This window comes from Salvelinus namaycush, chromosome 41, assembly GCF_016432855.1.
Source record: "Salvelinus namaycush isolate Seneca chromosome 41, SaNama_1.0, whole genome shotgun sequence".
Taxonomy (NCBI): domain Eukaryota; kingdom Metazoa; phylum Chordata; class Actinopteri; order Salmoniformes; family Salmonidae; genus Salvelinus; species Salvelinus namaycush.
The window spans coordinates 12,766,558-12,789,387 of record NC_052347.1 but is presented as its reverse complement, the minus strand read 5'-3'; the positions used below and the strand labels follow the sequence as shown (position 1 = coordinate 12,789,387).

General features: G+C 46.1%; 2 protein-coding genes across 3 annotated transcripts in view; one reads left to right on the top strand and one right to left on the bottom strand.

Annotated features, from left to right (window-relative positions):
* LOC120034193 (Na(+)/H(+) exchange regulatory cofactor NHE-RF1-like) overlaps positions 1–16,670 on the top strand; it is a 34,148-nt gene extending 17,478 nt beyond the window's left edge. For both annotated transcript variants that reach the window (XM_038980661.1, XM_038980662.1), the window contains exons 2-6: positions 7,305–7,475; positions 9,550–9,703; positions 12,752–12,795; positions 14,552–14,665; positions 15,357–16,670. In XM_038980661.1, the coding sequence (XP_038836589.1) occupies positions 7,305–7,475; positions 9,550–9,703; positions 12,752–12,795; positions 14,552–14,665; positions 15,357–15,503 (630 nt within the window). In that variant the 3' untranslated portion in view covers positions 15,504–16,670. The remainder of the gene's footprint in view (positions 1–7,304; positions 7,476–9,549; positions 9,704–12,751; positions 12,796–14,551; positions 14,666–15,356) is intronic.
* Positions 16,671–16,825: 155 nt separating this feature from the next.
* Positions 16,826–22,830, bottom strand: part of LOC120034102 (caskin-2-like) — an 88,982-nt gene continuing 82,977 nt past the window's right edge. The window contains exons 13-19 of the mRNA XM_038980537.1: positions 22,683–22,819; positions 22,409–22,472; positions 22,156–22,262; positions 21,700–21,912; positions 19,648–21,580; positions 19,277–19,559; positions 16,826–18,796 (exon numbers count right to left, since the gene is read on the bottom strand). Of these exons, the coding sequence (XP_038836465.1) occupies positions 18,700–18,796; positions 19,277–19,559; positions 19,648–21,580; positions 21,700–21,912; positions 22,156–22,262; positions 22,409–22,472; positions 22,683–22,819 (2,834 nt within the window). The 3' untranslated portion in view covers positions 16,826–18,699. The remainder of the gene's footprint in view (positions 18,797–19,276; positions 19,560–19,647; positions 21,581–21,699; positions 21,913–22,155; positions 22,263–22,408; positions 22,473–22,682; positions 22,820–22,830) is intronic.

Genomic DNA, 22,830 nt, shown 5'->3' with positions numbered 1-22,830 from the left:
GTAAACAAACTGAAAGGTTGCATACTGCAGCTGGAGTGTGTTGTCTGAACAGGTATAAAGCCAACATTGGTGATTTACTGTCACTTGCAGTTATGGAATGTTTGCTCAGGTCCCACCTGATGACCTGGATGGAATTATGTGATCCTTCCTTAACTTCAAAATGGTGAAAAGTCCTCAATGGCGCTGCCCTTGCGAAAAGGGGCTTTCCGGGCACTAGAGTCCTCTATCATTCTCCCTGGTGACAGCCAATGACCTGTCAGAACAGCTCCGACCACTGACTTACTGTAAGTCACAGCTTTAGAAAGGGATGAGCCTCTGTACGCCTGTGTGCCTCTAAATCCTCGTAGCTGTAAAACAGTGCTGTCACATTTGCTTGAAGGTTTCGGTAACCAGCATGTAGAAATACCCATTAGACACCGTCGCTAATTTACACTGGAAGTGTAGTCAAACCAATTCATTATTGTCAGTCAAGGTGTGGGCAGGATGGAAAAAGGCTTTTTGTTTTTTCTACGTCTTCTGTGTGGTAGATGTGAGTGCTGTAACCAGTGGGACTGCAGGTGTAGGGTGTGTATCTGTATTGTGTATTTATTTCTCTTGCATATGAGGAAGTTGACTACAGAGGGAAGAGTATGCTTCAGGAAAGAAGTAGCAGTTCCTGTGCTGCGTACTTCCCCTCATGATGGAAAAGTTTGTGTCATCATCATCCAGTGAACGTGTTCAGCTAGGAACCCATTCTCTTCCACTCACTGTATGTCAAATCTATGCCTAAGCATTTAAAATAGTCCACAAAGCACAATACTTTCTCTGGCTTTGAAAATGCTTACTAGTATGGTTATTTCTGATGATTCAGGATATGCAAAACTTTGTCATTTATTCACATAAATGTTAATACTAACTGTGTTGTAACTGTTGTCTCAGTTTCTCTCCCTGTATTAACTGTTATTCATGAGGTGTTGCTTCTCAGTTGACTGGAGATATGAGGTTCCTGTGTGGGACCCCAGACCCCAGAGATTATGCCTGTTAGAAACGTCCTCATATAGAAGTCAACACAAGGTGATGTAGATATGTAGGTGTGGGGGATAGAGATGAGAGCATGGATATTCCTGAGAGGTCACTGAACTCAACGTGTTTGGAGCACAAAGTGCCCATATGTGAGATCTCTGGGAGCTTTAAAGGAACATGTTGTTTAAGGTAAAGGCTTAGAAACAACTATTCAGGAGTTGTAGCACACGGTATTCCTATTTACAGTATATAATTAGCACAGGAATTTTTCATTTCCTAAAACAAGATAAAGCTTAATATGCTTAATATGATGTAATGAATTGAATTGAATGTTAACTATGTAATAGTTGGTCACCGTAATCTTCCCCCACCTGAGTGGTTACCATGACCAAACCCTTTACTTTTGGAATTTGGAACCAGTAACTGCCTTTCCCGAGTTGGACGTACTTTTCAGCGTTCTTCTCCCACATTCTCCAAATATTATGTCTTGATTAGAGAGAACTAGGTTCTGGGAACCATTCAAAACAAAATAAAGAGTGAAAAGATTAGACAAATATTTCTGACCTGAGACTGAACTCAGGTCACGGCTAAGCTTATCTAAAACAAATATTGGTTTCATGTGGGAGACTTTTATAATACAGAGGCAGACAGACAGTCACCCTAATTTTTCCAATAGCACACCATGGCATTTGCTATGGGTGTTCCCTATATTCTGTCAAAGCTGGGTTGTGTTTTCTCCCGTTTAGTGCCTAAGGAATGTGACGCAGGCTATTGCGCAGGGGGGGGGTGACTGTAAACTGTCTGTTTGGGCTGACTGTTTTAAAAGCTGACCACTGCAGGTGACTGTTGTTCTTATGGTATCTTCCATGCGTTACTCCCTTCCTGCAGTGGAGAGGATGAATGTACACACACACACACACACACACACACACACACACACACACACACACACACACACACACACACACACACACACACACACACACACACACACACACACACACACACACACACACACACACACACACACACAGGACATGCAGTAGGAGTGAAGCACGGTTTCCTCCCCAGGAGAAGGCCCTGGTTTGTGTGTGTGTGCAGCAGATTCCACAGATTCCGTGCCCTCCCGGAGATTCTTCCCTGCTCCTGACACAAACTGTCTTCTGTTATCCCAGCCACCCTGCCATGGTCCCTTTCTGTTGGTTGGCAGGGACGCTCAACGTTGGCCAGTTGACCTCATCCTTCCTGGCTGTGTTCCGCTGTGACTGTCTGTTATTAAAGCTGCAATATGTAACTTTTTTGGGAGACCTGTCCAAATGCACATAGAAATGATAGTTATAGATCTGTCATTCTCATTGAAAGCAAGTCTAAGAAGCGGTAGATCTGTTCTATGTGTTCTATTTCTATGCTTCCCTTTCTTAAATGTGATTTTGGGGTCTTTTACTTTCGGTTTTGTACACCAGCTTCAAATAGTTAAAATACTGTATGTTTTGGTTATGGAAAATATATTTCACAGCAGTTTCGATGGTACAATGATTTTCTACACTATATTTGCTTGTTTTGTTACATTAACTGACATTAGGACTAGCTATTTGAATTTTAGCAACCAGGAAATGACGGAGCAATTTCTGCATAGTCCACCTTCAGAGGAATAGGACTCCAATTGGACTAAAACAGATCTGTGTTTGTCAGACACTGTGCTTAGTGCTCATCTGTAAAATGTGTGGTAAGACTTGTGCAGTGGACAGTCAATGGGATCTACATACCAGAAGGACATCCTCAAGCCATGCTGTATTTTTCTTATCTTACATGACCTTCCATGACCCCGTGTTTCTAGCCTTCAGTTTGTAGGACGCAGGTGCACCCTCAGTTGCTCTTCTTCATTTTGAAGGGAAAATCCTTTGTGGCATACAGTTTGCAGTTTGCGTTTAATTATGTAGCAAAACGGAGATTTCACACCAAAAACAGGAAGCAGAGAAACCACTGTAACCAGCCTTTTCAGTTTAACCAGGACTTTGGCCTTCGGGTATAGAGGGACCACACCAAGAATTACTCAGGGAGAATTAAGTTCCAATTAATGTGCTTTTCCTGCATACTTTCCAATTTTCTCTTCTGTCCTCTACTTTCCCTCTAAATATGCTTGTTTGATCCTTATTAAAGTATTTATTATTTATTATCTTAATTTATTATATAAATACGTTGTGACAGTTGATTTTGATTTACTCACAGTTTGGAATGTATATTTTATATGGAGGTCTGGAATGAAGAACATGGAGGAGAATCAGACCAGATTAACATGTAAGATGGTTGTCAGTTTCATCAGATGCAGAGGTACTCAACTTAAGTCTGATTGGCAGGATCAGTGTTTGGCACACTCCTGTTGCTCCCTATCCTCCTAGCCATGTTCAACTCTGTTCCTCTGACTAGAACCTCCTACAGAGACATGGAATGAATTCAGGGGGCAGTTGAGCCTCATTGAAGCTCTGGCCAGCCCCAGCGTTATTGATGTTGTCTCAGAGAGGATCAGTATTTGTCTTTGACAGCAAGAATGGTCTACTGAACAGTCTAGTCTCTTTATGACTAGTTAGCGCTCAAGCTGTTGCATCTTGAGATGGCTGAGGGACCGTATGGGTTGTGGGGGAGGGGCTTTGCCTGGGCCCTTCCTGAAAGCGGGAAGCAGGTGGAGTCTTCAGGAAACCTGTCTTTTCCTGGACCTCTACTCCACAGAAGGAGAGGCTGCGGCTCGTTGGAAGGGGGAAGGCTTTGTGTGTGATTCCTTAAACAAAAGGCTTCTTCCGTTCTGAGTCTCAGTGATGACAGCACTCCACCCAGCAGCCTGCCCCTGCCCCTTTTTTTTAACTCACTGATTGGACTGGCTAATACAGCACTCTACTCCTCCTTAAGACTGCAATCAACTTACATAAGACAAACGCTATTGGTCATTCATGACTGCTCTGCTTTGATGTAGTGTGTGTGTGTGTGTGTGTGTGTGTGTGTGTGTGTGTGTGTGTGTGTGTGTGTGTGTGTGTGTGTGTGTGTGTGTGTGTGTGTGTGTGTGTGTGTGTGTGTGTGTGTGTGTGTGATTGGCTGATGGATTCTAGAATCTCTATTATACAGTTGAAGTCGGAAGTTTACATACACGTAGGTTGGAGTCATTAAAACTCGTTTTTTCAGCCTCCCAGGTGGCGCAGTGGTCTAGGGCACTGCATCGCAGTGCTAGCTGCGCCACCAGAGTCTCTGGGTTCGCGCCCAGGCTCTGTCACAGCCGGCCGCGACCGGGAGGTCCGTGGGGCGACGCACAATTGGCATAGCGTCGTCCAGGTTAGGGAGGGTTTGGCCGGTAGGGATATCCTTGTCTCATCGCGCTCCAGCGACTCCTGTGGCGGGCCGGGCGCAGTGCGCGCTAACCAAGGGGGCCAGGTACACGGTGTTTCCTCCGACACATTGGTGCGGCTGGCTTCCGGGTTAGAGGTGCGCTGTGTTAAGAAGCAGTGCGGCTTGGTTGGGTTGTGCTTCGGAGGACGCATGGCTTTCGACCTTCGTCTCTCCCGAGCCCGTACGGGAGTTGTAGCGATGAGACAAGATAGTAATTACTAGCGATTGGATACCATGAAAATTGGGGAGAAAAGGGGGGAAAAAATATATATATTTTTAATTAAATTTAAAAAAATAAATAAAATAAATAAAAAAATAAATAAAAAAGCTCGTTTTTTCAACCACTCCACAAATTTCTTGTTAACAAACTATAGTTTTGGCAAGTCGGTTAGGACATCTACTTTGTGCGTGACACAAGTAATTTTTCCAACAATTGTTTACAGACAGAATATTTCTCTTATAATTCACTGTATCACAATTCCAGTGGGTCAGAAGTTTACATACACTAAGTTGACTGTGACTTTAAACAGCTTGGAAAATTACAGAAAATTATGTCATGGCTTTAGAAGCTTCTGATAGGCTAATTGACATAATTTGAGTCAATTGGAGGTGTACCTGTGGATGTATTTCAAAGCCTACCTTCAAACCCAGTGCCTCTTTGCTTGACATCATGGGAAAATCAAAAGAAATCAGCCAAGACCTCAGAATTTTTCTGTAAACCTCCACAAGTCTGGTTCGTCCTTGGGAGCAATTTCCAAATGCCTGAAGGTACCACGTTCATCTGTACAAACAATAGTATGCAAGTATAAACACCATGGGAGCACGTAGCCGTCATACTTCTCAGGAAGGAGACGCGTTCTGTCTCCTAGAGATGAACGTACTTTGGTGCGAAAAGTGCAAATCAATCCCAGAACAACAGCAAAGGACCTTGTGAAGATGCTGGAGGAAACAGGTACAAAAGTATCTATATCCACAGTAAAACGAGTCCTATATCGACATAACCTGAGAGGCCGCTCAGCATGGAAGAAGCCACTGCTCCAAAACCGCCATAAAAAAGCCAGATTACGGTTTGCAACTGCACATGAGGACAAAGATCGTACTTTTTGGAGAAATGTCCTCTGGTCTGATGAAACAAAAAAAGTACTGTTTGGCCATAATGACCATCGTTATGTTTGGAGGTTAAAAGGGGGAGGCTTGCAAGCCGAAGAACACCATCGCACGGGGTTGGCAGCATCATGTTGTGGGGGTGCTTTGCTGCAGGAGGGACTGGTGCACTTCACAAAATAGATGGCATCATGAGGAAGTCAAATTCTGTGGATATTGAAGCAACATCTCAAGACATCAGTCAGGAAGTTAAAGCTTCGTCGCAAATGTGACTTCCAAATGGACAATGACCCCAAGCATACTTCCAAAGTTGTGGAAAAATGGTTTAAGGACAACAAAGTCAAGGTATTGGAGTGGCCATCACAAAGCCCTGACCTCAAACCTATAGAACATTTGTGGGCAGAACTGAAAAAGTGTGTGCGAGCAAGGAGGCCTACAAACCTGACTCAGTTACAGCAGCTCTGTCAGGAGGAATGGGCCAAAATTCACCCAACTTATAGTGGGAAGCAAGTTAAACAATTTAAAGGCAATGCTACCAAATACTAATTGAGTGTATGTACACTTCTGACCCACTCGGAATGTGATGAAAGAAATAAAAGCTGAAATAAATAATTCTCTCTAGTATTATTCTGACATTTCACATTCTTAAAATAATGTGGTGATCCTAACTGACCTAAGACAGGGAATTTTTACTAGGACTAAATGTCAGGAATTGTGAAAAACGGAGTTTAAATGTATTTGGCTAAGGTGTATGTAAACTTCCTACTTCAACTGTAGGTCTCAATCAAAGTCTCGTCAAAAGTGTATTTGGAAAAACTGATTACGTCAATAATCATATTGGCCAATAGGGGGAGTATGGGGTTGTTGGGTCAGAGAGACATTGATTATGATTGTGTCATTTGTTTGGCTCCTGTTCTATATCTGTGCTGTATTTAAATCTGCACCTACATTTGAACATTCCCTGAGGCTTTGTCCCCTTACTAAAAAAAGACACTACTTGTGTTCTCTTACCGACGGATGGGAGTAGCTGGACTTGGTCGAGTTTTTTCCTGGATGACAATACAGTGCTATGTCTTCCTGTCATCTCAGAGAGGCAGGAGAACAGGGGTCACCTCCCAGCCTGCTATTGTCCTGCCCTGGGCTCACTGGGCTGACTGGGCTCACACAACGCAGGGGCCTGGCCCTCAGGAACTGGCCCTTCCTCAGGCCGGGGTAGTGGCTCCATGCCTCCTGGCTCCTGCCCTGCCCCTCACAGTCCTCCCTACACCAACGCAGCTCCAGTCACATGCTCTGTACACCCTCCTATTCTGTCAGACTCCTTTCCTTCCTCTGGTATAATTTTAGTCTGATTTGATCATCAATGTCAGAGTCATGGTCTTAAATGTAGTCTATTACTGCATTTTATACCATATCAGCATACTGGACATATGGGAAGGGGAAGGAAGGGAAATGGAAGGGGATATCTAGTCAGTTGGCACAACTGAATCCATTCAACTGAAATGTGTCTTCCGCATTTAACCCAACCCCTTCACATCCACGTCAGTTGTAGTTGGGGGTTAACTGTCTTGATCAATGGCTTGGAGATTCAAACCAGCGACCTTTCGGTTACTGGCCCAATACCTCTAGGCTACCTGCCGCCCGATATTGGGATGTATTAGATATTAATGGTAAAGGAAAAACATATTTTTGTGAATGTCAATCATTTCTTGTAAGTTCTATGAATGTGATTCATTGTCTTAGCACAGGAAACCAGGAGATGGAAGGAGAAAGTAGATTCTCCAACAGGCTAATATTCAACTAACTGTGTTTCATCTCTTCATCAGGACGTGCAGAGTGAGCTCAGGCCGCGTCTGTGTGTGATCAAGAAGGGGCCTCATGGCTACGGCTTCAACCTGCACAGTGAGAAGGCCAGACCAGGCCAGTACATCAGAGCAGTGGATGAGGACTCACCTGCACAGAGGTCAGGCCTGCTGGCCAAGGACATGATAGTACAGGTAACTATCTAGCTCACCTTTGACTTCTGGCATCATACTGTATTATTATTATTCTATGTATAGTAATAGTACATTACTATTGTTAGTAGTATTCAATGCACAGTACTATTATTACTGTATAGTAGTAAATTGAATAATATTGTATTAATGAAAATAATTATGTTTGTCATGCAAGCTTTTCTAAAACTACGGGACTTGTCTTTAATGGCCGTGGCACAATTCAGTCATGTTGAAGTTGAAGTGTAGAGTGAGGAGGACTGTGAGTGGTAGTAACAGTCTCTGTGTGGGGTCCTAATCTCATAGGAGGGGAGAGGTGGACACTGTCACTGGGAGTTAGCTCAGACTGGGATAATCCAGCTTTGTCACTGGTGACTTGTCTGCACTCCACCACCCCAGTCTATCCTGCTCATTACTCAGTACTGTAGAGCAGGGTGGGTGGGTGTGTATTGTCAGAGGTGTGTATGGCTGCCTGGCTGCCCTCATTCTACTCTAGCCACTGTTTTGTAAATGAGTTTCTGCTATACCCCAGCAGCCATGAGAGACTGCATAGAAAAGGAGAGAGGAAAGTGAAGAGAGTTGAATGCTTGAGACAGAGAGGGGTTTCCATCCCCCAGCGGACCCCACCCACCACCCACTGAGGACTGTATTATTTCTGTTAAATGGACAGCTATTGTTACTGCCCAAGCATGTATTGTTTTGTCTCCTTCCTGGGACTGTGGTAGACAGGCAGGCCCACCCTATGACCGACACAGATATACACACATGCACGCATTACACACATGCGCATACACACGTACACAGACACATAATTATTTTTTATATTTTTATGTAACCTTTATTTAATTAGGCAAGTCACGTACACATACACACATGCACAGACATGCACACACACGAAGATACGCACGCATGCACACATGCACACACACACACACACACACACACACACACGCACACACACACACACACACACACACACACACAGACACACACACACACACACACACACACACACACACACACACACACACACACACACACACACACACACACACACACACACACACACACACACGTGCATAAAATAGACACTTAGAGCTCACAGAACCCACACAAACAAAGTACACACATGCTATCTCAGCAGTGGTTCCTCAGAATGTTCAGCTGTCTGGGGAACAGATGACATTATGACATATGCTGGGCCAATGGCCTGATGGCTGAGATGGTGTTGCTAGCACTCTCTGGCTACTAGCAGTTGTTGCTATCTAATAACCTACTGTATGAAGAGAAAGGAAAGTAGAATGTTTTGCACTCCTTTATGTTTTCTCTGAATTGTACACTGTTCTCTTAAGCAATGTTTAATTTGTATTCAGACTACGTACTACAGATTCTTATGCAACAGTGAAGAGTTTAACACTCATTTCTCAAGCCCCTGGGAGAGCTTCAGTTCCTCTCTGTGTGTGTGTGCAGCAGCATATTCTGTGTTTGTGTGGAGAGACAGGATTTCCTGCTGGACAACAGACTGATAATATTGAAAACTGAGTCCTAGCTTTGATAAACAGGTTATCATCCTCATTGTGAGAACAATGGAAATATGCAAGAAATAGTTTCCCATAAATAGTTAGTTACTTGAACAAACTATGGTGCTGATGTGAAAGGGAAAGCTGTAGTTTTAGGCTGTTGGACTAGCCGTCACCGTTTAGACTTGGTAAACTATAGTTACACTACTTATACAACTAAGGAGTTAATGCTTCATGAGCTGATTTGTGCAGACATGACTCTTGTGTCTGTGTGTGTTTTGAAGTTCCTTACACTCTCTCCCTCTCTCCCCCCTCTCTCTGTCTCTCCCCCTCTCTCCCCTCTGTCTCTCTCCCCCCCTCTCTCTCCCACTCTCCCCCCCTTTCCTCTCCCCTTCTCCCCCCCTCTCTCTCTGCCCCCCTCTTTCTCCCCCTCTCTCTCTCCCTCTCTCCCCCCCTCTCTCTCTGTTTCGCTCCCCCCTCTCTCTCTCCCCCTCGCCCTCTCCCCCTCTCTGTCTCTCTCCCCCTCTATCTCTCCGTCTCTCCCCCTCTCTCTCCAGGTGAATGGTATGACAGTGGAGGGGAAGCAGCACTCGGAGGTGGTGGCAGCCATCAAGTCTGGTGGTGAGGAGACCTCTCTACTGGTTGTGGACACAGACACAGATGCCTTCTTCAGGAGGTGCAGAGTCGCTCCCACCCCAGAACACATCACAGGTGAGACCAGAGATCCACAAGAAAGGGCCAGAACTCAGTTGATGCAGTTTGGCTGATTAGTCCTTTCTGTAGACATACGTGTCCAAGCATTCACACACAATGGACGTTATCAGCTTGCACCTTCCTCACTGTGTGTGTGAAGGACAGACCTCTGAAGCCCCTCACTCACACGATCCATGACGGACATGGGAATCATTATCAGATCTGAGTCAGCCTCACAGTGTAGGGAGCGTTTTGCCTCTGCAATCACCTAATCATTTTTTTTATTTAACCTTTATTTAACTAGGCAGGCAGGTAATGATTAAACCACTTACTTCTCCTTTAACAGCCTCATTCAATGTCTATAATCCCCAGAGGTTTCTCTCTCAGGCCTGATCTCTTACCCCCCTGTCCCCCTGTCCTTGGTAAACACTAGCAGATTAAGGGTCTGTCTGACTGCTTGGCCAGGCTCCTCTGCTCCTCTCTCTCTGCCAAGGAACACAGACACAGAGACACACAGATACTGAGCTCATCTAATTTCCTGTCCCCTCACGTTGTTTGCTCGAGGTACAAAATCCTAACTCTTAGGTACGGATCTAGAATCAGCTTAACTTCCCTGAATGTCAACCACTATTAGGGGCTAAATGCAAACTTCCCCCAACTGTCTAGGGGCAACTTCCCCCAACAACCACTGAGCTCTTCACAAAGAGAAGGCTGTTGTACCTCTGAAAGCCCCTAGAGGGAGCCACAGCCTGTAAATTGATTCCAGTGCCGGAGAGTCTGGCTGAAGGTTGGCATTTATTGTCATGAATTTTGCCCTGGAGGCAGCTCTGCGGAGTAGTCACTAGCTGGCACAGCCACAAAGTCTTAAAATCAGATTTTTCACCTAACCTTAATCATAACCTTAACCACACTGCTAACCCTAACCTTAAAATAAGACCAAAAAGCACATCTTTGCTTTCATACATTTTTACAATATAGTCAATAATTACTTTGTAGCTGGCCCATCTAGCGGGAATCGTTTGTTTCTGCCTCCAAGGCAAGATTCATGACAATAAACGTCAAGCTGTGTTTGGCTTGGGAGGCCAACTGTGCCCAAGTAACACTTGTTGAAACAGGGCGGTGGCCCATGACAGCACTTGGCTGGCTACTCTGAGTGCCATTCTGATGCCAACGGCCTCATAGAACGATGATGCCAGCCCAGCCGACGCTATGACAACCATATGGGTGTGGAGGAAATCGGTGCCCTCTGTGTCTGGGACATACATATTAGTCAGTGTGTGTGCTGCAAACACCCCCAAAGAGGCTGTTTATTAAAAAGGTTACCTGTCTGTGCCATCGTATTCATAAGATGGTGGGTAGAAGTACAGCATATTTATTTTTCATCTAACTAGGCAAGTCAGTTAAGAACAAATTCTTATTTACAATGACAGTGGGTTAAGTGACTTGTTCAGGGGCAGAACAACAGATTTTTACCTTGTCAGCTCTGGGATTTGATCTAGAAACCTTTCGGTTACTGGCCCAACGCCCTAACCACACCTGCCGCCCCTGTCAGTTAGTGTCTTTCATGCTATTTGACCTAACTGGGAGTTTTATGCTTCTTTAGTGCACCAATAAAAATACAGTAGCTGCTTTGTTGTGATAAGAATTTCCTCTGTTTTACATGGAGGAATGTTCTTGTATTCTGAGTCCACACTGGTTGTTTAGACAAGCATTTCGCTACACCCGCAATAACATCTGCTAAATATGTGTATGTGACCAATAACATTTGATTTGATTTGACAGCTATCCATTGGCACGGTTACACCTCAAAGTGTACTGATGATTGACATGCTGTGTCCTCTCATCTGAATGAGTATAGAGAAGCAGTAAAAGGAAATAGAACTCCTGTTCCATCCAGGGGGATATATGGTCAGGTCTTAGTCCTATCTAACTTCCTTTGGTTTCTGCTATCGGCTTCTAAACCTGACTGAAAAATGCCCAACAGGAGCAAAATTCCATTGTTGCGTTGCCCAGGTAACTGCTCTCTCGTGTTGCCCACTCAGAAGGCACCGTGACTTTGGTACACACTCAAGCACGTACACGCACGCGCACACGCACACACACACACACATACATGTGTGCGCAAACACGCGGCCAGACACACACACACACATGGATGGACACACACTCCACACTCCCCTCTCACCACCCCTCTGGCCAGCACTTGTGTTTGGTTTCCAAGGCGCTGGCTCCAAGTGGCCTCTCAGCCTGTAGTGTTAGCTGTATTGGGACTGAAGAGCCTCTTGTCCGTGTGCAAACAGTGAGGAGGGACCCAAGGAGCACAGAGGTACATAGAGACAGCTTCAACAGGTCTCAGAACAGCCCAGGGGGACGCAGTCCAGGGTCAGGCTATCTTTAGATGATAACAGGTTACTATCTTAGTTCTCACCGATTGTCTGTCTGCCTGTGTGAGAGGAATTGAAGCATGGCAGGTAAGGGTCCGTCTTAGTATTCCACCAGCTCCGACCAGGGGTCAGTTGTTCATCAGTCAACTGTATCTGTTTTAGATAGACACACAGGTTTAGATATAGTGTATTGTCTCTTTCTGTGGTTGACTTAGCCAAGTGAAAACCATTCCTTAATATCCTTGTGTTAGAGGACAGTTTCTTACCAGGGCTATTTGATATAGGTAGGCTACTAGGGTACTGGGTTTCATATGCAGCAGCTTGTTTGGACGTGATGATGCGTGGCAGGTAACCAGGGTCAGAGAACATCTCTGTGAAGATGAACCCTGTTTGAATAATGGATGACCTACACATACCTGCGCTATGTAACAGAGTAGGTGTCGCTGGGATGAAACCTGAACTGGATAGGAGCCGTTCTCTGGAGCAGGGATATGAGTCACTCTGGAATTCTGTTCTGGTGTTTGACGGAGGTGGGACAGTTACAGGATATTTAGGACTGACTATAAGATTGGAGAATTGCCATGATTAGATGTTGTTGAATGGTTGTGAATAGCTGGTATGGAGGATGGAGTGTGAGTTTGTGTGGAGTCCATGACTGAGCAGTGTTCTCTTCTGCTTTCAGGATCTTTGCCTGAGCCTGTTGTCAACGGAGACATGGAAAAGACGGTAAGACTTGGATGCCAAATACCTTATTGACCTAATATCATACAAAACTAACATTTGAGAGGGAAACAGCCAGCCAGCCAGCCAGCCAGCCAGCCAGCCAGCCAGCCAGCCAGCCAGCCAGCCAGCCAGACAGACAGACAGACAGACAGACAGACAGACAGACAGACAGACAGACAGACAGACAGACAGACAGACAGACAGACAGACAGACAGAGTTGCGCTCCCACAGAGTGGACTTCCAAAAACACTAGTCTTTTTTCCTGGCACTGTGGAGGTCACTGACAGGTCAGCCCCTAGAAATGAAACACTGTGGAGGTCACTGACAGGTCAGCCCCTAGAAATGAAACACTGTGGATGAACTGCTTCTGCTTTGGCACTGACAGGCACCCTATCAGCTGAGCATTCATAGGGAGTGGACTAGTATTATTTTATAGGACTGTAGAGTGTGTGTATTGCTTCATATAATTTACTTTGTGTTGGTTGGTTCTCATTCTCCCTCCAGCTCACTCATTAATGAATAAAACAGACTGTTTCCAGCAGGCAGGCTGGCCCAGGCAGGCTGGCCCAGGCAGGCTGGCCCAGGCAGGGAGGGTATCTTACTCTCTGTGTTGATATTATATGTAAATCCTGTGTAATCTGAATACATTCACTCAGGAAGCCAGGAGAGCAGTCTACCCTGACAGAACAGAACCAGGTTCAGGTGACTGTAATATACAGTACCAGGGCTAGTGTAGCCCTCAAATGTGTGCTCAGAACCTGGTAGACGGGTATAGAGGGTTCACATGGTAATGCTGGATAACAAGAAGTTGAAAGCAATACACTGTTGTTTAGGCATGGAGAATTCATCAGCACCATGTTAATCCCTCTGAGGTATTTGTACATAATCCCTTAGTACGGGGACAGACCAGCCCACACCTACCACCTACTGTACTGTAGAGACTCAGGAACAGAGAGAGAGATCTGACATATGATAGCAGCCCACTGTATTATCTGGGGATTCTCTATTGTGTGTTGTGATATAATCTAGATATGGTCAGTGATTTGGAGGCTTGCCAAACAGGCAGATAAACCCAGAGTCGGGCCACTGGCCACAAACCGAAGAAGATTTCATTAGGTTAACTCCACTACATTAATAGTATGCTAATAGACTTCATATGTAAAGAAGACAGGCGCAGGTCAGTAGTGAGACCCTAGTCCTTAGTCATTGACCATTTTATGCCCCAAATCTAACAGTCAAAACATTGGACTAAGTGAGATGGGAGGCAGGGTAGAGAGGTGAGGGAAAGGTAGAGAGAGAGAGGAGTTGAGAGGTTGTAGAGAAGTTAGGGGGAGGTCACTCTCCATGGGGACGGTAAAAAGCGGATGTTTCCGGTTTTCAGGAATGCAGTATTTTCAACCTAATTTATGTTTCCCCTGAAAAACAGAACGTTTTTTTACGCCTGCTATCTTAGTTTAGGGTGAGGTAGGCACTGACATGGCAGAACAGGGTGATTGGGTCTTCTCTAATGCTCTGACCCCAGTAGGCTCTAGTAAACTGCTGCTGCTGCCTCTACTGGCCTAGGGAGACATATCATACAACTTCCCAACCAGCATGGTCAGACAGTGTGTGTATGGGGCACAGGAAAGTCTGCCTCTCTGTGGGCAAACATAATATTGCAGCCAGACTCTCCATGGAGAGTTCTCTCAAACTTGACCCTCACTTTGGCTACTTGTATTTGATCTGATTTGTTGCTTGCTGTCTGTGTGTCCACTGCAGGTGAATGGAAATGGAAAACTGGCCAAAGAGGTGGAGCAGGACTCTAAGCTGTCAATCAGCCCGTCTCCAAGCAACACCTCCTCCAACGCCTCACTCACAACACCGTCCACAGAGGTAAGTCCCTCCCTGAAAACACATGTGAAGCAGCATTATAAATCTGCTGAAGTCTCATGATCTGAATGTGTATCCATCTATACAGTAATGTATAGTGTCTATTATTTGAGCACACTTGTAAAATAGGCTTTACTACAATATCAAAATATAAATGTCTTCTCTCTCTAGCCTTGTTTATACTTGGTGTTAACATGTGTCCTTTGTCGGGATCTTATCCACATTCTTATTGGGTCCACATTGTAGCCGTTGCATCTACATCTCTTATCCGTCTATTGTGTCCACATTGTGACCAGATATCCTGGTCCCTCCCTGTATGAAAATGATTTGACAGATATTCTTTCAAAATAATATGTATTTATTTTAAGATACATTAATGCCATAAGTCAATGGCGTCACCTGTCAATTATTTTAGAGGGCGGGATAATGATTTAAATGGTTTCACTATCCAGATCTGTTTACACTTGCGTGTGTGACGCAAGATCAGATCACAATCAGTTCACAATGTGTCTTTTAGTCATCTACACCTGTCTAAATATGCTGGCAAAATCAGAATGCGGACAAGATCAGTACAGAGTACTCATGTTTAGAACCAGGTATAAACAGGGCTTGTGTCTCTTGTGCTTTCTCTCTCTACTTCTGCTCCTCTCTCACACTCTCTTTTGACCCCTCTCTCTCCTCCCTGGTTGGTCAGTTGTCTGAGCCAGTGATCATGGGCGCCATCCCGGGTCTGAACATGTCCCTGCAGCAGGTTAAGGAGCGTGCTCACCAGAAACGTTCCAACAAGAGGGCCCCGCCCATGGACTGGAGCAAGAAAAATGAACTGTTCAGCAACCTGTAGATAGAGCACCTCACCCTGCACACAGCCACATACAGTAGATACTCACAGAGAGGTCAGTGAAGGAGAGAGAGAGGGGTTGTTCTAAGCCCCATGTTTTCTATGACTCATTAAAACCAGCAGTTTAACTATTGGTGAGGGAGAATACAGGTATATGTATGTAAAATATATACACATATATTTGTATTATATTCCAGATGCTATAAATGTGCTACCAATATATAGACGAATATGCCAATGTTGGAAAGGAAACAGCTACATCAGATCAGAATCTTTGTATTGCGATTTGAAAAATCAGTTTTGAAGTATTCCATTTCATGTGTCGAGGTGGTTGTGTGTGTTTTGTACCTGGGTGTGTATGCCCAGAAGACCCTGGAAGTCCCTGCTGGTCATAGCCTGGTGCCTGTCGGTATAGTGGAGTAGGTCTCTCTTATGGCCATTCCTCTACACGTTAATCAGTCATTGAAACACATTAAACAATATTTTTCTCGCCTTAAACGAGAATGGGACCAGCCACTTACATACCTGTCTAGTCTATCACCTTTCAGTGACCAAATAGCAAACCTCTTCCCACTTCCAGTCAGATGCAAATGTCTTTCATGTAGCTGAGCTTTGGGTCAGTCGAGCTTCAGAAGACATTTGCTTCTGACTGGAAGTGTGCGGAGACTTTTTCATGTTTCTCCAGTTTTTGCCTTCAGCACCTTCACTAATCAGCTCTGGGTGTGTGGTAGATTCTATTATCGGCAAACCTTTTAGGGAGCAAAAACCTGATGAACGACAACCACTGACAGTCAGTCAGTCATTGGGGAATGATATGTTGGTGCAGTGTCCATCCATACCAGTCTTACTTCAATAAATATGAAGGCTGAAAACCTTACGTCCATAGCATTGCCATTATCACTGTATATTGCGATACTTTTCATTTCAGAGTTTTTTTATTGCCATTGTCAAAATGCTTTGAGGTTTTCACATTTTTACGTTTACGTAGATGTACTTAAACATAATTTCTTTCTTTAATAAGAATATAAATGTGCGCTTCACTAAATGTTATGTGTATGTTCAGTATTGAGAATGACTGAGATTCACTATTTTGACTATTGAATTGTATGGGGGTGTCATGCTCTTTAACTGTTCATGTTATTTCTATACTGTATTAAATTGTAGATCTCACCATTGTTGTCCCATGATTCTCCATTTAAATTAAGACTACAGTAAGAAATGTTAGGAATCTATTTCTGTGCTATGAAGGTGTACATGAAATGCACCCACTCTTAAAAGGCTTCTGGATATTTAAATCCAGAAATGAACGAGAGAAGTCCACAGGGTCAGACTTGAATATTTAATGGTTAACTGTAACCAAATGAAGATCCAGTTGGATGAAAAAGGACATGTTGATAACTCAAGACAGTATAACATATATCCACAGACCCATCTTAAATAAGGTGCCTCTAGCAGGTCTCAGTTCCGTCTGAGACACACAGACCTCTTTCACATTCACGCAAGGCTCTCATTCACCTCACCTCTTCAAAACCACTGTTCCTCCTTCCATAACACAAAGCCAGGTGTGTGTGTTTAATGTGAGAGCAGCTTGAACTGAGTAGGTGTGACATTCCTGAGAACGACAGAGATGAAACCCAGGTTACAGCCAGGGATCACATTCACACTGAAACGACACAAACATTTACAGTACAGAGGACAATACACAATCATACAAGTCAGGGTTAATGATTTCAAAGTTCATGAGGAAGACAGAAACACAGCATAGAAGAGTTCATTCCCCCTGCTAGAAGTACTCTAGCATGCCCAAATATGGAACATAGCAATATAATGCTTCGTGGACAGGGGAAAAAAACAAGACAGTTTTTTAACCATGTAGATAATTCATTTCATTCATGTTACAATAAGGAAGACCAGAACCCCTTAACAATGGTTCTGCATTTTATGGAAATATTGAAAATATAGAAGGAAAATCTGTACAAAGAACTTTGGTTGAATATGATTCTGCTCCCAGATATACCTATAAGTATACAATATACATATTTAGATACTCTAATTTAAATACTAGTTGGACTAATCTACATTAAAATGTTATTTTTTCTTTAAAAAATAGTGTACATTATTAATATCTTGCATGTCATCCCTTGGCTGTACAAAGCACGTATAACTCCTTATATTGACAGTGTGGACAGTGACGACAGCTAAATATGCTTTGACAAGCTAAGGTCTTCTTCCCTTTTGTATAAACAATATTATCCAGCACTTCTACATGTTTTACATAGCTTCATAAAACCAGACACGATATAGCATCTAGTCATTCTGTATTACTAAAGAATGATTACTAAAGATTTTAACAGCACAAACGTACTGGCACCATGCCTTGAGGAAGACACAAACACACTTTCATTGTGGTCAACTTGGTAGAAAATGGATAAAATACAAGAGTATTGAAAATATCAACAAGGTCCAATTGAAATGGTCAGACATAGTGAAATACAAAGGTCAAATGACAGATACAGCGTCTAATACAAATGGTATTGTATAGTAATATTCTGTCTAGGAATGGTTCCTCTATAGGCCAGTATAAAAACACTCCACTTCTCCCCATTATCTCTCTCTCTCTCTCTTTCTACTGCTACAGTGGCCAAACAATGACTTTACACAGAGGTGGATACTGTGAGAAAGGAGGGGAAGAAAGGCACACCAACAAGACGAAGAAATGGAGGATGCTGGGTAGAATAAAAAGGCCAACACAGTTTAACTCGTGTTATATGAAACAACCCAATACAACGGTGTACTGGTACAGTATGTTGTCCACCCCTCATGTATCTACAGTCAGTCAGTCAGTCAGGCCCTGTGTTGAAACCAACAGGGTTGTTGTGACTGATGGCAATGCACTGTAGAGCAGAGTTAAGTGCTGGTGTTGAAAGGAGAGGAAGTGGCAACATGGAGGCAGGGAGGAGGGAGATGGATCCACACTGTTCATTAAAACCATCCCAGTCCATGGCACATCCTACAATGTAGTCCCATATGTTTTCTGTTAGTCTGGTGGTGGGGGTTGGTCTGTAGTTTTAAGGGCATCGGGGTCGGAGATAACACTTAGGTGGGGTGACCTGCTCCATTCTCCCTCTCATGGTCATTAGTACTTCCTGAGGTGAAGGGTCAAGGGTCAGTAGGCTGGTCAGTGGAGTGGATAGAGGGCTTAGTCCAGCATGGCATCCAGCTGGTCAGCAAGGTCATCAAACATGTTGCCAATGTCATCCAGAATGTTGCCCGCTGACTTCACTGTGTTAGCCCCACTGTCAGGAGGTGGAAAAGAAGCAGGGTTTAGTCATGGAGATAGATAGGAGGACTCTAATGCTCAAAAGCCTGTTTTATCAAGGGCAGTGCCATTGAGGACTTTCACCATTTTGAAGTAGTCAAATATGGGTTAAGGAAGGATCACATAATTCCATCCAGGTCATCAGGTGGGACCTGAGCAAACATTCCATAACTGCAAGTGACAGTAAATCACCAATGTTGGCTTTATACCTGTTCAGACAACACACTCCAGCTGCAGTATGCAACCTTTCAGTTTGTTTACTAACTCATTGAAGTAGTAGAAGAAAACTGACTACTTCAAAATGGAGATGGCCTCAATGGCGCTGCCCATGCTCTCACAGACACCATAATGGGACAGATACAATGTTGCATGAATGCTACTTCAGTTCACATAAACAGTAGAGTTTATATGGCCTGTAAATACAGGAAATGGTGAGGTGTTTATCCTGTTCTCTTACCCGTCAGTGCTGTCCTCCTGGGTGAGTTTTCTCTCCACAGCCTGCAGTGCTGCCTCCAGAGAGGTGCTGGTCTGCTCCAGCCTCTGCTGCTGCACCACCTCTAACCCCGGGCCAGACTCTACTCCTGGGCCTGGGCCGACCACACAGACCTGGGGCTTGCCTGTCTGGGCTGCCTGGCACTGAAGCCCTGGGGCTGGGGGACACCGGCTGGGTGTGGGTGATGGTGGGGCTGAGAAGGCAAGACTCTGTACCACGTTGACAGTCATAGTGGGCGGCACTATGGCTGTTGGACAGGAAGCAAAAGCAGAAACTCAGAATTGATGATAAAAACAGAAAGACATAATAATGAGCTTCCACGTGTAATAAGTTACCTGTAGCAGCAGCCAGACTGTGTCGGGACGGTTTTGGGGCTGTGACGGGGGGTCCGTGGGAGCTGTGAGGCTTGGGGGAGACGGGGGGTTTGAGGGGTGTGCCTGTCACTGCTAGGTTCTCCAGCCCCTCCAGACTGGCCTCACTGATCCTCAGACTGACCAGACTCACCTCCTCACAGCTCTGGGACTGGGGCCTGCTGCCTGGACTGGAGTCTGACCCTATCTGGCCCTCACTGTCACTGGTGGGAGAGCTGCCAGCATGGTCTTTAGGCTTGTATCTCCGCTTCACAGTGTCTGACTCCTTCAGGTTAAACTCAGGCACCTCCAGGGCTGTCTTGGTGGGCCGGTTCTTGTCTGCCGGGATCTCCACAGTGCTCTCGGCCCTGGGCGGCCCTCCTACCTTGGGCCTCTGCTTGATGGTGAGGTTGCCCTCCTCGGCGAAGGGGATACACTCGCTGGAGCTATTGTGAGGGGATGAGGAGCCATCCAACCCCGGTGCCTTAGGTTCCTCCTCCTCAGAGTCTGACTTCACCCCTCGCTCTGGGTCTGGGTAATGGTCTGGGATGTCGGTCTGGGCTGGAACACATTCACTCTGCACCCTCCTCCTCATCCCTGCGGAGGCCTCTCTGGGCTCCAGTCCTGAGGGGGTGAGGCTGGGGAGGGGAGGCTCTGGTTGGAGGAGGTCCAGCCTGGGCCTGGACAGGCTCTTCCCCTCAGTGGAGGCCTCCAGACAGGCTGCGATGCTCCTCACGCTACCTGGGCTGTCTGTCTCCACCCCCCCAGGAGAGGGCGCCATATTCTCAGTGGACCCAACGCTGGGGCTGCTGCTCACCGAGCTCAGTCTCTTGGGCGGGGCTGGAGGGGGACCCTTTTTACGAGCGCGCACGGCAAAGGACTGGCTACGTCCCACAGTGCCGTACTTTACGGGTGTGGTCTGCATGCCTGCCAGCTGGCTGCGTCCGGGCCGGCGGGTCAGGGTGGCGTAGGACTCTAGGGTACTAGAGGGCGGAGCCAGGTCGTCATCCTCTTCGTCTGGTTCGCCGTCTGACAGGGCATAGCGTGTCAGGCTCTGGCTGCGCTTCTTAGGCGGGGCCAGGGTCATGGCGTGGTAGGTGTGTGCCAAGGGCTTGGTGGGCGAGCCGTGGTCCAGGTCGGTGCTGCCACAGTGGGAGTGGAGGTAGCTGAAGCCCCTCTGGGCCGGGGAGCCCTGGGGAGAGGAGCCTAGGGAATGAGACCCAGGGCCTTTAGGCTTGGCTGGGATGGCTGGGTACTTGAACACGGTGGCTGCCCCCAGGGGGACCTGCTTGGGAAGCTGCTGCTGTAGTATGGACCTCTGGTCCCAGCCTTCTGGAATGTTCCTCTCCTTGGCAGGGCTGCTGTCAGCACTGAGGCTGGTGGAGGTGCTGCTGCTGCCTAGGCTCTCCTGTGAGCGGCTGTGGGGAGTGATGGAGGCCGTGGGGGGGTCCTGGGAGCGCCCTGAGCCCCTGGACCGGGCGTCGATGCTCTCTTGGCTCCGAGACATGCCCACGGCACTCTTGATGGCCAGGCCCTCCTGGTAGTGGCTGGACATGGCTGTCTGCAGCTCAGCGCTCAGCTCGCTGTCCTGGAAGGTCAGCATCTTGGGGGTGTGGGGCGAGGGGCAGTCGGAGGCGCTGTCCGGGGGCTCGATGGTGACCAGGTGAAGGGCTCCAGGGGGCTTGCGGCGCAACGTGCCCTGGCCAGACTCTGCAGCCAGGATGGCCCTCTGGATGTCACACAGCTTCTTCACGGCCAGCATCATCTTCTTCTGGTGGCCCAGCTTGGTGATGCCTATCTCCTGCAGGTCCTCCCAGGTCAGGTCCCGTACGATGCTGATGGAGTCATAGCCATTCTCTGACAGCTTCCTTTGGTACTGAGGCAGGCCTATGGTACTCAGCCACTCCCCCAGGTCTGCCTGGAGTAGGAGAAGAGTCACAGTCAGACCTACACAGTTGAAACCTTTATGAAAGTAATGTAAAACCTGACTTGCACACAAAAGCAGACAGACAGACACATGCATCAGTAAGACCTTACCGGGATGTATTCAGGCAGCCACTCTGGGATGCTGAGGTTTCCTATCTCGATTGAGATCTTCTTGCGGTGGCCTGGCTTGGTGACGCCGATGGCCGTCAGGTCCTCTGGGGTCATCCTGCTGATGGTGGGGACGTCGTAGCCGGCCGTGATGAAGTTCCCAGTGTACTGCTCCAACTGGAAGTCACTCAGCCACTGGTAGATGGCCTCTGCATCCTACACCAGAGGGGAGGAGTTGAGTATCACATTGACATCAATTACTGGCCTATTCACTGTCCTCCTTTCTTTTAATAGATACATTTATTTCACTGTGGCATACAGAGTACACAGAAAAATACAATCATGAGTTGTAATGTGTGGAAAACATGGACAATATTTCCTGTCCTGTCCTGTGCCTGTCCTGTCCGGTGCCTGTCCTGTCGGTGCCTGTCCTGTGTCTGTCCTGTGTCTGAGTCTCACCTTGCCCTCCAGTAGCTGCTGAGGACGTACAAACTGTGGGGAGACAAACTGCTGTTCCCCTGGTCTCTGTATGTTCACCATCGGCCTCCGAGGAGCACCCAGAACCACTAGACAAGAAAACACACTGGAGAGTTAAATGAATGGTGTTCAGGATGTTTTCTACCAATAAGCACAAATCAAACTAGAAAGGTGAAGTTTCAGGAGAAATGTTGTGGTATGTAACAGTAATGAGAGAAAGGGCTGGTATTCCTACCTGCAGTCAGGTCAGGCTGTTTATTGGGGACTGGTTTCCCTGAGTCACCAGCAGAGGGCGCTGGCTGCACATCAAAACAGAGCACAAGACAAGTTACAGAGAGCACAGGAATCAACAATCTGTTGACTGGCACTACATACGAAGGCAGTAAATCACAATATCACATTTCCTCTGTTCATAGCTGTGAGTAAGGTTGCAATTATTTTAGCATTGTTATCTATCTCAATAAGACTAGCCAGGATAAATAAAGCTGAAATAACAATTGGTCCAGTACTTTGGCTGTGTCTGGGAGTGCGGTGGTCTGGTGGTGTTGTCCGTTGGGGGCAGTGTTACTCTCTGTGCTCTGTCCACTCCCAGCACTACGGGTGCTGCCCACACTGCCCGTACTCCCTACACTGTTCCTGTCACCTGCTACATAGGAC